The sequence below is a fragment of the Heptranchias perlo genome, chromosome 7 (genome assembly GCF_035084215.1).
Source record: "Heptranchias perlo isolate sHepPer1 chromosome 7, sHepPer1.hap1, whole genome shotgun sequence".
Lineage (NCBI taxonomy): Eukaryota > Metazoa > Chordata > Chondrichthyes > Hexanchiformes > Hexanchidae > Heptranchias > Heptranchias perlo.
The window spans coordinates 47216242-47233033 of record NC_090331.1 but is presented as its reverse complement, the minus strand read 5'-3'; the positions used below and the strand labels follow the sequence as shown (position 1 = coordinate 47233033).

General features: G+C 37.8%; 1 protein-coding gene across 5 annotated transcripts in view; it reads left to right on the top strand.

Moving 5' to 3' along the window:
• Positions 1-16417, top strand: part of arl6ip6 (ADP-ribosylation factor-like 6 interacting protein 6) — a 30879-nt gene extending 14462 nt beyond the window's left edge. Inside the window, exons 5-8 of one of the 5 annotated variants that reach the window (XR_010963422.1) lie at positions 852-1006; positions 1275-1445; positions 3402-3449; positions 10781-10862. Coding sequence is in view for 1 of the 5 variants with exons in the window: in XM_067987446.1 (XP_067843547.1) it covers positions 10781-10874 (94 nt within the window). In the remaining 4 variants the exon portion in view is untranslated. Of the gene's footprint in view, positions 1-851; positions 1007-1274; positions 1446-3401; positions 3450-10780 lie in introns of all 5 variants that reach the window. The other 4 variants (XR_010963423.1, XR_010963421.1, XR_010963424.1 and 1 more) reach the window with 4 other exon arrangements.
• The last annotated feature ends 375 nt before the right edge of the window (positions 16418-16792 follow it).

Below are 16792 nucleotides of genomic sequence, written 5' to 3'. Positions count from 1 at the left end.
TCAAGGTAGCAGTTTTGATTGACGGCTTGACGAGTCGATCCTTGATGCAGCTGGCAGAGCTCACATGCAATCTCCCTCTTGTTTTTTCTTTCTCTTCTCTCCCAAGCCTCCTCTACTCTTCTCTATCTTCCTCCCTCATCCTTTCCATGCTTCTCTGAGGCATAAATGCAACACTGGCTTGCTCATCACTATTACAGCAAATTTATTGAAGCAATATCATCTCATGACTGACTACGTAAAAATATTAAATGATGCTGAAAGATACCGGCTTCACAGATATAAAATTTGTCATGCTATTTACCTACCAATTAACAAAATTTGCTTAATGCCTAATTTTGTTCTCTCTCAAATCTATTATTTACACAACAATTTTTTGCCTACTTTTTACTGTGGTCGACAGTATCTGAGTACGTGCTTAATGTGGAAATATTTCTATTTCTTCTTTCTCTCTTTCCCCCCCCCCCCACCAAACCATCTCTCCAAAAACCTTATATTTTCAATTATTTACATAGTGTCTAAAATATTTTTCTCTTTACTCCCCCCTCCCGTGTATTCTCACATATATTTTTCGTTATTGGTGAATCTTCATTGCTTTGCCAAAGTGTTTTTCCCATAGGAGTCTCCAATGACCAGGACCTTGAACAGGTTGTCATTCACCATGTTTCAGACCTGGTTGACTGATTCTGGCTGCAATATCAAAGCACCTCATCAACAACCCCTTCCAGCCCTGGCATCAGTCCCGCTCAATGCATTTGAAAAAAAACTAAATTCAAACAACAGCTTTAGTTTACAACTTTGATGAAAATTTTTTGCTGTTGTTTGTGGTGCACTCTGATGATATTGTTCCCCAGGAATGGAGGAAACCTACAGCTGCTGTGATGCACATCTTTCATACAATTTGTTGACCAGAACTGGAGGCCCCCAACGCCTGAGGTGCAAGGTGAAATTTCAACACTAGGACTGATGGGGAACTTGAGCCTCCAGTCCGAGACACGGGCAGGCCTCAGTGAGCAAATTTTTTTATTGTTGTTAGTTTTAATGTTAAAAATTTCAAATATATTTTGAGCTTTTATAGGTTGCTCTTCTCTTTGCAAGTTGTTTATTGGTAGTTGTTTGCTGATTCTTCATTGATAGTTTTCCTAACTCCCTGCTGCATGTTCGTTGGCAATGTTCCTAACTTCTTTCCTGTCCTTTGAGTAATGTTTCAGACAATCTGGAACATTAAGTTAATGATGATTTGCAGTAACTTCTTGCATATTTATGAATTTTGGCAGATTTTCTCTAATGTTGTCGATAGTGAGTCAGAGGGTATGCTATTTTGTGCTATGTAACGTTGGACGCAAGATTGTATGTTGTGAAAATATTGTTAGCTCTGTCAGATCAAGGGAATTGAAGACTCACTGAACTGGCCACTTCTTAAAAACTTCAGTTCACAGAATTTGATGGTAAGAACATTACAATAATAAAGTTACTGTCTGATGCAGTTTCATTACTGTAATTCCAAACCTGTATAACTAAAACATTTTAGCAAAATAATTTTTCCGTTTAACCTAAGCTATTCCTGTATGCTATCGTTCCTCCTTTTTTCTCTCCACTATTCTCTGTTCCATTTTTTTAAAACATTATTTGAAATTTATAACTAACTGCCGTATTTTAACCACTCTGCTTTTTTTCCCTTTTTTCTGTTCTGCTCTGCCTCACATTTTCCCCCTCTCCCGGCCCAAGTCCATTTTGGAAATAGGACTCACGGTGGGGGGATAAAATAGGCTTTTGGCTACAAATCAGCTTCAAAGCCACTTTATTTCTGCTAGTCAAGTGCCAGAAAGCTAAAGTCAAGTATGCCTTTTTAAATTGTCAAATGGAAAAAAGTCCCACTGCAGCAGTTATCTTGTCTACAGTTTCAACAACCTGATTGCATCCAGCCCAGAGAACTCATTTATGTTGCTCTAAGAGGTAAAGGAAAATGATCTGGAGTAATTCATCTCTTGAGTTGATATGTCCAGTGTTATAACTGCACGAGCATAGTGGGGTTAGCTTATAATGGAAGTAGAACTGCTTAGATGACTACCTTGTAATCACATCAGTTTTCTTTCTTTATTTCAGATGCTTGGCTATTTATGCCTCAAGCTCCCTAATATCCCAATTGTGACATGCAAGGGTTACCATAGTATTTCAATGTTGATTATTTGTCAACCTTTTAAAAGCCCACACTTTCTATACAGAATTTTTTTTTTAAACTGTCAAAGCAGTTACATTTATATTTAATTAGTTTTCCAGACTAAGTACATATTGTATTCAATGAAAAGAAAAATGTGGATGTGGAATTGCTGGTCCTGCATTCAACTGATTGTTATTTATCCCTCTTAGTACCAGCAGAGAGTGTAGGTTCCAAGTAACATTCTGTGCATGGTGCAGCTTCTTGAAACGTCACTCTTCTGAGAACTGAAAGGCACAAAGTATTTGCCCTCCGAGGGCTAGTTTTATAATCTAGTTCTGGCAGAGGGGATTAATGTGTCTGCATGTTTAGCATCACAAATGCATTTTGTAGAAGTGTAAATCCACCTGTTCATACAGTTAATCCTCTTTGAAAGAAATGTTTACTGTAATTTAATGCATTTTAGTGGATTTTATACTGTACTAACAGCATTCTTTCATCAATGAATCCATAATAAAGTATTAAAGATAAGCAATCTGGAAAATAAGTTTAAATATAGAAGTCTGCAAAAACATTTTAAGATACGTGATTTCCAATTTAACCTATATTTCTGAAATCTGAACAAATCCCCAAAGAGGAAAGATTTCAAGAGGATTGGTGTACCATGTCATCCACCTTTCTCTTCCTTTAAAACAAACATGGGTTACTGACCAGAGCTGGTTCTCATCAGCATTGATGTATGTCGTTGTTAATTAACCATTATTGCCAAATTGGGTGAAGTGTAAGGGAGTACTAACTCCAAATTTAGAGAGCTTGACTTTTTTTTTCCTGTGCATTTCACACACTTAGGAGCTGTAACAGATATATACTGTGTACTGTAATACTGAAGTTAATCTTTCTAACATTTATTCGGTTTTGATCCTACATGTATGGGAAAAATACAACTAATTGTAATTAATACAACGTTAATGACATTATAATCTAAGACACAGACTTGCTATTTAATACGGAACTAAACTTTTCTATCTGCACAAACTTTAAGCTCCTTACTAATTGTTCCTTTTTTGAGTTTTTCTGACTTTCTTACCCGAGATTATTTTGGCTTTCGTATCTTAGATTCCTCTCATTTATGAATCCCAACTCCCCAAACCTTTGAGATTGTCTATCATGCTTTGAGATGTAAGTAAGACTTTTGTAATGTGCTTGAGTGAACAAAAAGTGAGCACTATCTGGTAATTGCTTTTAGGTACTGGACTATCTTATTCTTCTAAGGTCCCACTTCCAGTCTTTAAAGGTGAAACATTTTTTTTTAAGTTTAAAGTATCAAATTAATTTATTAAACAATGAACAAGTGAATAATCAAACTTATTTATTTACAGTAATATAGTTATATCATTTTAGTTGCAAGTCTAACACTGCAACAAAACAAAATAATACAAAAGATTGCAGCTAAGAATGGATTAATAGCCTTCTGTGCTGTAAACCATTTTGATTCTAAATAGGTCATTAGAAGATCCAAGAGAGAAACTCTGGTTGACTCCTTTCTTCATTTTCATTCTATACGGGAATCCCTGTGAATCTAATATCTCCGCTTATGCCTGTGGAGAACCATCCCTGCCAGTGCCATTTCCCGAAGGTCTGTCCTTTGTAGACAGTCAAATATAGAGTAAACCACCGATTGATAAACCATTCTTGCTGGAACGTGCATTAGGCTGTAGAAAATTTGTTTATTTGCCTGTTCACATTCTCTAGGTGATTGTGTGACCTCGGCAATCACCAGGGTCAATTTTGTCTGACACTTGTGCTTCTGTTGCCTGCGGCTACGCCCTGTTTCATAACGCACAACATTTTTTTTTATGGCCTTAATTTACCTCTTCAGACTTCAGCAATGTGGTATGACAGAGATATAATTTTTCTTAAAAAATCAGATTATTTTCCAGTCACACTTTGAAATAAACTCCAGTGAACAAATAATGAATTACTATTCCCCGCCCCCCCCCCCCAACCAACAAAAATAACTTGCATTTGTAACTTCTTATCATTATACCATAGTAACAATTTCCACAGATTTATTTTAGAAAATACTCTAATTCCCTAAAGATTGGTGCGATGCAGATTCGTGTTCATATTTCATTACAAAATAATTTTCCAGGCCTGTGCCTGCTGGTTGGAGAAAATGTATGCATTCCACACTGGGTTGGGGGATCTGAGTAAGTCACTTGTGCGTCTCCTGTAACAAGCTGCAGATCTCTGCTTTTTTAAGTGAATATTCCAGGAGAAGCCACCACATTGACCTTTATCAGAAATATTTGTGAAAAATATACCATAATGTATCTAATTTAAAAAAAAAAGTTTTGTTAGTTTCTAAATTTTATCAAGCGGTAGGGGCTCTCTTCAGGAAGTCTGCTTCCTGCATCACCTGCTGCTTCACTGAAAACAGTCTGGGCATCTGGAACCTTGCCTGAATAGTTAAATGATCATCCTCATTCAGACCTGCCTCATACACTTTAGGAGCTTTCCCAATCGTGTTTAGTTCTCTGCTCAATTTAATGGCTCTTGGGATGCCACGATCAATATTTTTTTTAAGAGATAGCTGGAGATATAAGAGATGACTATTTAGAGTTTGGTTTTGTTTCTCAATGTTCGTTCTTGCCCCATTGCTTTTCATTTATCCTGATATCTTTGGGATAGCTCCCTCTTGTGACCCTTCCCACTATACTCTGGACTTGCATGATATCTAGTTTTTCACCCTTTTCTCCCCCACCCCAAGTTTTGAGAAGATTAAACACACTTCCAGCATAACTTTAATTAAACTTTGAGACAAGCGCTGCAGTGTTTAATGGGTTTTAAGAGGTACAAGTAAGTTTTTAGCCCTTGTGCTTGGTTATATTTTATCTGTTTTTTGTTTTTCTCTTCAAATTGGCTGGGCAAACTCCTGTGATCCCAGACTTTCTGCTGTTGCACCAAATTCCAAATGCAGATACTGAATGCAATATTCTCTGCTCAATTTAATGGCTCTTGGGATGCCATAATCAGTATATTTTATTTTAAGAGATAGCTACATTAAGACTATTTAGAGTTTGGTTTCGTCTCTCGATGTTCTTGCTCCATTGTTTTCAATTTGTCATGTAACATTAAGTTCACAGCGGGCACAATACCCTTTGGAATCCCAAGATCACTCACTGGATCTTAGCGGATTTTCCCATTACTAACGCTACAAAAGGGTTGTTAGTTCTTCAACAATAACTCCCGCGTGATACAAGTCCAAGTGGTTGTAAAATAGCAAGCTTTAATAGATTGACCCACAACAGTATTATAGTTATAATACAACTGTCTTCAGATTACATTAAATGACAAGCAATCAATACAACCTGGCTTTCCCGCGAATTCAGAATGATCAAATCTAACCTCCATTGGTTGCCTGGGCAATGGACTTCCAACCGTCCCCTCTCGAGAAGCCTAACTTTTTGGGAGGGAGCATGCCCTACCTTAATACTATTTGGCTGCGTTGTTCTGCACACAAGCATCTCTGTCCTTATCTCTTGGTTGTAAATCATCTCACTGTGTTGACTGTGTAAAACAACGAAGGATGAGCTGTGGCTGCTGCATAAACATCTAATAGTGGTTAGTGTGGATTCACTCATGGCCTTGCACGGCCCTGTCATGTCTACTGTTTAGCCTTTCACTGTTATCTGGTCTTAGTTTTCTTACAACTATCTGGTATGAACTCTCTTCTGACTTTGGTGGTTTTCATCATTCTAATGCCTCAGCATTCTTTTAATGAACTTTTGAGTTTCTGTAAGTTATCTTTCTCACAAAGATGCTGAACTTCACCTTCCTTTTAACATCCACCCTCTTGCTAAGATGCTTGGTGCTATGCGAGCTGGTATTCTTGTCTATGCTTGTTTCAAACCATATTCTTAATGGAGATAATAGTAACAATCACAGTCTCTCAAAACTGGGATTACACCTGAAATCTTAACTTACCTGTTCTCTCTACAGATGCTGCTCTCTGCAGATGAGTGTTTTCAGCATTGCCTGTTTGTTTCAGATTTCCATCATGCGCAGTTTTTTGCTTTTTGTTTACTTCTATTTTGTCCAATTTCCAAATAAAAACACAGGAATGTTCAGACCCATCATGGACCAAATGCACTTTAACAGGCTTCTGTGAAACAAGAGGCTCCAGTTGGCAAAATTGCTTTTGCTAGCAGTGGAATGACTCATTTAGTTTGTACACACTCTGTGTACCTAATATGCTGTTTAGTTTGCATATCCATGCATTTTATTTCACAAATTATAATTATAATGAGAAAATTAAAAAGCTCTACTTTAGTTCAGGAATCCATTATTAAACAAGACTGTTGTGAGTAAATAGATTAGTTAAGATGTAGTAACCACATTTTTTGTGAAACAAAGCAAATTAGTCAGCCTGTGGTTGTTATTTTTCAAGTTTATAAGTTACATTTTTTTAGTGTTCACTATTGATGGTATAATGATTACGGCACTGCAGGTGATTATCGACATGAGCTTTTCTTCATGTACGGTTCAAGGATGAATGGCATGAATTATAGAATTCTCAAGAGAATTTGAAGTAGTTACATGGAGGTGGAAACTCTGGTGAAATGCTGGTAGATCACATCACACATTTTGGTCACCATTTTAAGTTTCCTATGAGGTACTGTTGACAAATAACTACACAGTGATGTGACAACACAGTGATGTGACACAGCCTATCAGCTATGTGGAATGTATTTTGTCATTTTGCAGATTCCTTGTGAAGGCATTCCTTCCTAGGCAAAGAACAGGCAGTCCTCAGCTCCCAGAGTCATTGTTGGTTCATAATTTTCAGAGAAACTGCATTTGGGGTAACCAAGGTAGCTGCATTCCCCCCTTAGTGCTTCTGGTAGAAAGTTTGTGGTACTGCACCTAATTTGTTCAGAATCTGCCAAAGAAGGGAGAAATCAAAGGGAGTGAAAACATGTTTGCGAAGCTGATGAAATTATGCTAATCGGGGCAAATCTTGCCTCAGAGTAAATGCGTGTTTTATTTTTTTCTTAAAATATGCCATGATTTTATCTTTGCACTTCGAGTGGAGTTTCCTCTAAACGCATAGACCAGCTTGACGGTCCATATGGTGTGACAAGTGAAATTAAATTGAATTGACTGTGCCAAGCGTGGTAGCTGTCCAGCTGTCTGAACTTGGCAGTGCTCAAGGCTGTAGTACTGTAGGTATCTAAAGCCTGTCTCATTTACTTAAATGCATTTTCAATTTGGAATCTCTGCATACAATCCTTGTATAACCTTATTTTACTGAGTTTCTTTCTTTTTCATTTGAGAATATCCAGCTTTCACTGATTGCTTTAGGTTTGTTGGAGCATAGAAAAATAGATAATACATAGGCACAATTGTAACTATTGAAATTTTCTTCTGTTGATGTACTAGTCTATGACCTAATGGAATCAAAGCATTCAGGTTGGAAGATGGAATATACATTCTGCTCATTGCTTTCTTATTGCAATGCTCAATTTCTATGCCTAGGAATTGCTAAACAACTAAATATTTAGTTAACAGTGGCAGAAATGGATTTCACCTTCTTTCCCTTTAGCCCGCCAAACACCTATTATTTTATTTAGGTTCTGGCCTTTTTACAAACTAGTCTGACATTGTGCCAGAGTCTTGGTTTACAAAAGATACTTTGTGGGAATCATATAACACATTCCCAATGGGTAAAGATGACTTCAGTAACTCAAGTGACTGAAGATCGATACCATGATTGCGAAAATGAATTACTTTACACTTCAACACTTCCTCCCCACCAAAAAAAACGTTCTCATTTTAAGCCCAAAGACATCTTTAATCTTTATGAAACTGGCTTTTTTATTTACAAGCTACACTCAAGCACAACACTAGCATTATCAACAAAATGCTCAGGTGAAAAAAAGCTTAGCAAAAAATGATCCTGATAACGTTCTCATCCTTGTTTTCAAATCCCTCCATGGCCTCGGCCCTCCCTATCTCTGTAACCTCCTCCAGCCCTACAACCCTCTGCGATCTCTGTGCTCCTCCAATTCTTGCCTCTTGTGCATCCCCGATTTTAATTGCTCCACTGTTGGCGGCCATGTTTTCAGCTGCCTAGGCTCTAAGCTCTGGAATTCCCTCCCTAAACCTCTCCACCTCTACTTTCTCTCCTCCTTTAAGACACTGCTTAAAACCTACCTCCTTGACCAAGTCCTAATATCACCTTATGTGGCTCGGTATCAAATTTTCTTTGAAAATGCTCCTGTGAAGTGCCTTGGGATGTTTTACTACGTTAAAGGCGCTATATAAATGCAAGTTGTTGTTGTAACATGACTGGGGAGGGGAGAGAAAGCTTCTGTTTGGGAATATTTTTAACATCAAGTACAGCATCCATGATCCAGCCAATAGATGCTGAGTGACTTATGGGTATAAAACAGCACCACAAGAAATGATTGCTGTGAAAAGTGATTGTTTTGCATGATGCTAGTGTGCCATTTTTGTTGGATGTTCTGCAGGCAGCTTTCATCATAGGAGGAGTTGAAAGCAGAATCCATTTAAACTATTCTTGGCACTGTAAATCCATTGCACCAGCAGAGGAAGCAACTGTATTTGACACAATTGATGTGGGTAACAACAGCCAACTGAAGCAGCAAATTTTTTTGAGTGGGAGTTATCTGTTACAACTACCAGCAGACAATTTGAGTCCATTGTCTGCATCAAGAAGGTCTTTACTTCTGTATTGCTGACTGATGAATTATTGATGCTGTGCTGGACGATGATCCTGATAAGGAGAATGAGGAAGAAGCCCAATTGAATGGGTGCACCAAGCAGACCCATGTAGAGGAATTACTCTCATCATGGCCCTGGTATCCAATTATTTATGATTGCTAAGGAAGTGGCCGACAACTAAGCCATATGTCCCAAAGGAACTTTTCTCTGTACTAAATAAAATTGTGGATGAATGTGCTGTCAGTGAGATGCAAACCGCGATCAGAATATTTTGCAAAATGACTGAACTTTGTGTTGCGCCACTTGTGTAATGTACATTTCTATATATTTGCCTTGATCTTTTAGTGTTCTAGATAATTCTAAAATTTTTGTGCAAAACATGACTTGGTATTAAGGGTAGACTGTACCTCATGCAACATATCTGGATAACCTCAGGGTTCTGTAGTCAGCCCTGAGTTAGCCAGCACAAGTACTGAGTATGTGACTGAAACATCCAAGTTTAGACATCAACCTCGGCTCAGTGGTATCGCTCTCACCTTAGTCAAAAGATCATGGGCTCAAGCCCCATTCTGGAAACTCGAGCACATAATCTAGGCTGACACTTCAGTGAAAAATTGAGGGAGTGTTGCACAGTTGGCGGTGTCCTCTTTAGGATGAGACATTAAACCGAGGCCCTGTTTGCAGTCTCAGATGGACGTACAAGATCCCATGGCACTATTCAAAGAAGAGCAGGGGAGTTCTCTTGATGTCTTGGCCAAAATCTAACATTAAATCAATATCAACTAACATAGATGATCTGGTCATTTATCACATAGCCGCTTGTGGGACCTTGATGTGGGCAAATTGGCTGTAAAATGCTTTGGAATGTCCTGAGGTTGCGAAAGGCAGTATATAAATGCAAGTTCTTTGTTTTCTTTTGGCTGAGCTACCGCAACATTGCCAACTCACATAGGTGAAAACTGCATCCAAAACAATTGCCTTTAGGTCAACACTAATACTGTGACATGGAGAACCACTGTTAAAACATTGCAATAATTACTCAGTCATACACATAGGAATGAAAACAGGGTGCACCAATATTTATGCAAATCCACGGAGGAAAGGCGTGCGGGGAACTCTGATAGTCCGCAAGCAGGGTTTCAGCATTGGATCCAAGGTTCTACAGTGATTGTAGGATTTAGGTTTTTGAAGTCCTACATCCAGTTTCTGCAATACATTGACACATTCCTGTTTGTAAATGGAGACCAACAAAGGAGGTATGTCAGATTGCTTAGGTGAAAGGGAATGATACCTGGTGAGTATGGTGCAGAATTCTTTCAGGGGCAGTGTCCCTAATAATTCTGTATTGCAATTATTTAAGAATGTGAGAGAGCACACCTACACCTGGTAACTAGCATTACAAATGCTATTTGTTTACCAGGGTTGTTTTGAATATGAAATTGAATTAGATAATGAAGCTTGTTGGCACAAAATCTGTAGTCAAACTGAAAATTACTGATTGGAGATTATCTCTGAACATTATGTTTACATCCTGGCTGAATGACCTTTTCACAGCAGTATTGAAGTTTGATAGGAAAACCAGAAACACACAATCTTGTGGAATAATGTGTTTTTAATTTTTCTGTTTGCGGAGTGTTTGGATTTGACTTTGGGTGTGCCGATATAGTTTTTAATTAAGTGGGGATTGGGCATTTCAGGCTTGAAACCAGAATTCCTATATATAAACGGGGGGCAAATATTATTTGAGATGTTGCAAGAAATGTTGCCGCAGTGTAAGGGCTCATGTTAAATTGGGTTGGTCTGCATATTTATTGTTTTTTAGGCCTTTCAAACATATCTAGTTCATAAATAATACAATGTGCAAATTTCTGTTTTCAGGAAATTAACAGGCCATTCGTTCCACATGGGCTACAACATGGCGATTCTGAATGGCATCACCACAGCTTTGGCTGTAATTTGGTGGTTCACCTGATATCAACTTTGGCGATAACATTGATTATTGACTTCTCTGTTAATAATGACTACTGCTGATCTATAACCAGACAAGCAAGCTTTCTTCTGGTAATAATGACGCTCCTGAAAGGACAGTGAAAAATGAAGATACAGATTTTTTTCTTTTAAAATGAATTTAACTCAAAGATGAACTTTGTCTATTGGATTTTTACATTGCAGTTTGAAACCTTTTATTAGTTTGAGAATATAATCAAACATTTTTTGGTGGGTAGAGAGATTGTCCATATTGTTTTAGCAAGAGTTCTTAATCTTATGATTCAAAAATCCACTTGTGACTTTAATCCTTCATTGGGAATGGAGGATTATAACTGTGCGCCTGGTCTGTTATCACGTGTTTGAATTGTATTTGTGTAAGTTTCATGCTGGTGACTTCCTGGGTATCCAAAACCGTTACAGCTGCAGGCAGTACTTTTTATTGCTGACCTGAAATCTGTGCAAATAATGCACCTTGACCTGCTGATGTGTGATATTTTAATCTTTTTATTTATCCTTCCCATTCTACACTACTAGAAGTAGACAGATTTGCATTATGGTGATGTCTTCTGGTCACTGAACACTAACTCGTTGGCTCAGTAACTTAAATTAGTTGGGTCAGATTTATCTGATTGTCAACTTCCTAAATCTCTCATCACCATAGCTTGTACTAATGTGACTGTAAACTATATATGTGTCTTTTTTTTAACCAACTTGAGAGGCATCCTGTAATAAAACTGTTGGTTGAAGTTGACATTCAAAATGGTGTGTACATCCATAAACATGGACATTTTGCCTCCATTCTTAAAACCACTCTGATATTCTCTCTATATCTGATTGCTTAGTCCAGCCGCCAGTATTTCAGTTCCTTTTCAAAACTGCTATAACTACAGTTTGCTTTAAATATTCAGCTGTCACCCCAAAAACAGAGTACTTCATCAGTTTTTTGTACAACTTACTGTCAATACTCTCTGGTTATTGTACAAATCAGATGAGGTTTTGATACAATTTTCCTAGTAACACTTTCCCCCACTTCAATGAGTCCATTTCTACATGGGGACTGGGATTTGCTATTGATTATCTAATTACTCCTGCCATAGAATATTTATTGGCTTGTGTACTTTTTTTTTCTACTAATTGATCTCTTGTGGCATTGCTCACGGGCAAAAAAAAATCCTCTTCCCGCTGCTGTCTTTTTTTCTCTTTCTCTCTTCTCCCCCCACCCCCACTCTGTCACGGTTTAGCTGTATCCAGAGCCACAATTCTATTCAATATTGGCACATCAGAGCTACTGCAACACATCCCTGTTAGAGAGAATATCTGAAGGCCAGGTTTGGAAGGGAGCAGCAAGTCCTTCGATAGAATGGACTGGGATAAAGTGGAACATAGGTGGATTGGGGAGCATGGCACTCTCATCTGATTTGTTTCCTAATAAGTAGTCACCTGGATACTCTGGACCATTGAGATGACTGCAATCTTTTTATAATGTAGATACTAGTTTCCATTCATAGCCTTATAAAATATTCTATTTTGTCAGTTCTCTTTTCATGGGGATCAAGGGAGAGGGAAGATCACTTTTCTAATTAACAAAAGTAGAACCTCAGCTTTAATGCAGCCTCATTGAGAATCATTGATATTTTTTGAATAGATTCTAAATCTGGTAAGATTAAATAAGGTTTGTAGGAAATATTAAGTTGTGATCTTATCAGTTGTGACCTGATGGACACTATCCTACTGCTACAGTGACTTTTTTTTAAAAAAAGATGTTTACTTTTTTAGTAAAAATTTTATTAAACGTATGATTGCTGAATTCATGCCAATTTAAACAAAGAATTTCATAGTGGCATGTTTACCAAGTTTTGAGTAGTCTATAGATTTTGTAATAAGGTTGACTATTCTGTCAAACTCAGTCAAATCACTGATTCTAAGAACTACTGTAAGTGGGGAATGATTTATGTTTTTCAATTCAGTATGGTCAAAGAATTGTCAACAGGTTTATTTAACTTTGTTTTAGGTGGGGTAAAATTGCTTTTCAAACCATAAGATCCTATTTAATTTTGACCATGTACAAGATGTCATCTTTACAAATGGCTACAAAACAACCCTTCTATTAGTCAAATATTGAAGCATCCTACGTTTTTGAAATGTGCACTCATTGTCATTGACCGCCATTTGTAGAATAGAGATGAATCAGCTCTTGAGATTGGTATTTCAGGAATTTTTTAACTTGCTCCACTGCAGAACTGAATTGGTATTTGTCGTACTAAAATAGCCAGGAGAGAATTGAAAGTAATAATCTCAAACTTCACTCATGATTTGAGATGTCTTCAGAGCTCAGTTGTGCGATGTTATACTTTTCTATACCTGATGCAACATTTTATAAGCAAGTTCTAACAAATTTGAACATAATAGCATTCTTAAACACTTCGCTAGATATTGGTAGAAGGTTGAATTTCTGCAGATGTGTAAAAAATGAAATGTTTTATTAACTTTGGAAAGGCATTTGTGTTACTGTATCAACTGAAGCTAATTTGTAATGAATGTACAGAATTGCTGTAATGTACATAAATGTGTGTTTCAGCTACTGCAAAAGAAAGGCAATTTGCTGTTCCCACATATTTCATTTAGCTACTGATATACTGTTGGGGTCGGGGGGGGGGGGGGGGCTTGTGTAAAGCAAGTTGGCTGTGTGGTCTCATACTTGATACCCCGAAAAGTTGAGTTCCTGATCTCTGTGCTGATCCTCTCCAACAGCGATCAAGTGCTTCCCTATAGGGAAGGAAAAATGGAGAGAGATTAATTTTGCTGTACTCTTGCGGACCTCTGAGCAGCTTCATGTATTGGTAGGAACTGAGCCTATTTGAAGAAAACTGTACCGTTCCTTGCCCATCCATGTCAACATTTGACTATTGCAGCAGAAATTGATTCCAGTACTATTTGATGAATTGACAAAGCTGAAAAATACAAATGTTATTGTATTACTCCAGAACGTAGAGTTCAGCTGTAGTTTTTTTTTAAAAAATCCCTTGGGTTTATTAGACTTATGTAATGTGCGTGAGCTATTGTCACCAGTGAGACACTATGCAATTGTACTAATTACAATACGGGATGAAAGCTTCACATGTTCTTCCTGAAAAATATTCCTTAATTTCAAACTCAGACAAGCAACTCATTACATAGTGAATTTTTTCACTTGTCACACCAGCCATTCTTTGGCCTGTCTGAATTAGATTGTCAATTTGTGTCAAACCTGGGCAGTTTTGAGGTAGTTTTATATTGATTAGGTACAAGGTTGAGACTGCACATGATTTTTGTGTAGCCAACAGAACGAGTGAAACTTTCATCCCAATACTCTGACTGGGTTCAAATATAGGTAGTGAGCTAAGATTAGTGTGCTAACCCACTGTGCCCAGGGTATTGCAGCTTTAAATTAAGTTGTGTAATGTGATTCTTCATGGCTGGAATTTGATCTTTACAAATTAATAAATTGCATTTGAGTGTCCATAAAATGGCTTTTTGATTGTGGTTTTACTTTTACTTTAGCAGTCACTAAAGTAAAAGTATGATTGCAATGAATAAATATGGGGAAACAAATGAGCATCATTTTGCGAATTTAAAAAAAAATGTAAATTCATCGCTAATGTGTAGTAAGAAAAGACATCAGTTATAGTAGATTGCTTTAAAAAAGCTACTAAGTACAGTCTTTAGCTCCTTTATTACTGTGATTTTTCCCTCTAGTGTGCAGTGTACTGTTTGCCATTAAGTAGGTTAGGCGTTTTACACAGGTCGGTATTAATAGAACCCAAAATTAATAAAATAAAGCAGCAGTTGGATTCTGAATGAAATGCATTTCACAGTAAAATGGGTGGTGTTGACACCATTATGTGTTCCTCTTCCGCCCTCTTCCCCCCCCCCCCCCCCCCCCCCCCCGCTTTCTCCGGTGTGATGTGATGACTTTGTGCTCCGGACGTGGATGATGCTGGCAAAGCCGCATTATTGCCAATCCTAAGTTGTCCTGAGAAGGTGATTATGATTTGCCTTCTGCTAAAACTGCTGCAAACCTTGTGGTGATGCTGCTCCCACAATGGTGTTATGTAGGGAATTACAGGATACTGATAGTGACTATGAAGGAACGAATATACATGTCCAAATCAAGATGGTGTGTGACTTGGAATGAAACTTGGAGGTTATAGTGCTCCCACGCCATTACTGCTCTTGTCTTTCTTGGTGTTGGATGTTCCCTTGGAGGGAGGTGCTGTCAAAGTAACCTTTGTTGAGTTGCTGCTGTGCTTCCTAGAGTTCATGCATACTGCAGCCACAGTGCCAGTGATGGAGGGGGTGGCAGGGATGCCAGTCAGGCAAACTGCTCTGTCCTGGATGGTGGTGAACTTATTGTGGTGTTGCAGCTACACCCATTCGCGTGAGTGATGAGTATTCCATCGCACTCCTCACTTAAGCCTTATAGTTGGTGGAGGACTTTGAAGAGTCAGGAGGTGAACAACTTGTTGGTGTACCCAGCTTCTGCTCTGCTCTTGTAGCTGCAGTGTTGTTGTGGCTGATTCAGTTAAGCTTCTGGTCAGTGGTTACCCCCATGATGGTGACATGGTGATGGTGGGGGGATAAAGAATATTGGATAGCTTATGATTTGGTTAAACATGATGGCATTTTTTCTGCTGTTTATATATAAACATCCTATTCATTGGGGATCAATAAAATTGATTTTTCAGCAAGAATAATCAGAATGTTTGTTCTGTGTGTTGTAATTTGATCAAAGCTGTACCATATGTATGCAACAGGTGTTCAATAATGAGCTTACTTTACAGTTAGGTAATGACCAGCAAAGTTTTTGATGCAACTGGCCATTGACAATGTCAACCAAATGTTTCTGATGTTAGGATTCATAATATTTGAAAACAAATTTCCACATACATTAAAGTCCCAGAGGAGTAATGGATGGTTTAGTTGCAAACCTGTGGGTAATGGGAATGTATTGTGCTTGCCGAGTTTAAATGAAAGAATTAAATGGTGATGCATGTTTCAGCTCTTTTGTTAAATCATGCCATCTTGCCAGCATGTTGTAAATGTAGGTGTATTATGTTGGACATCTACTTTAAAAGGTTTGTCAGAATGAATTTCTTTCCCTTAATTTGGCTTTGGGGCTACCTGTCGGTAACCCGTATAAGTACCTACTTGAGGCAGTCTTCCACAAATACAACTGTTAGCAATGGTTGGGGTTACACCACCTCGTAGAATAATTTGTGTTACATGAATGTTTTCATCAATCTTAGATATTTTATAGAAAGTGATTCCATGCACCTTTTTGTAATTGGTGAAGCAAGAAGAAAACTGTACTTCAGTTCATACTGGCTTCTATTTTGGGGCAGGGATGGAGGAGGCTCTTCAAAGCAAATGATATAATATTTAGTTGGAATATGTCAAGTTAATTTTCTGACAATCTAATATAGACCACTTACTGTCTGTCTTGAAAACATTTTCAAAGCTCAATTTCAAATAAAATGTCAAGTATCATTTCTTTTCAACTTCTTTCAATTCTACATATCCGTTGTATATTGAAGTCAGAGTGTCACAACATTCTATTTCAAAATGCATTGAGAAGGCCCATATCATATCCGGATAGGAAAGCCTATTAGAAAAGTGTCAATATTTACCTGCAGTACCTGTTGAGCCTGTAGGTGGTGCTTTGATTGCCATTTATAATGATGAAAGCTCTGTCACGAAGCAAGTTCAAAGCCCAGCACAGTAACTATTCTTGCTCTTAGAGCACATGCTGCCTTTTGTCACAAGTCCACAATAGAGGTGGCAATTCACGATAACGATTTATATAAAAGTGTCTCATTAGCTTAAGTAATGCAGCCTCTTCATACCCCCATGCTGTAAAGTTTT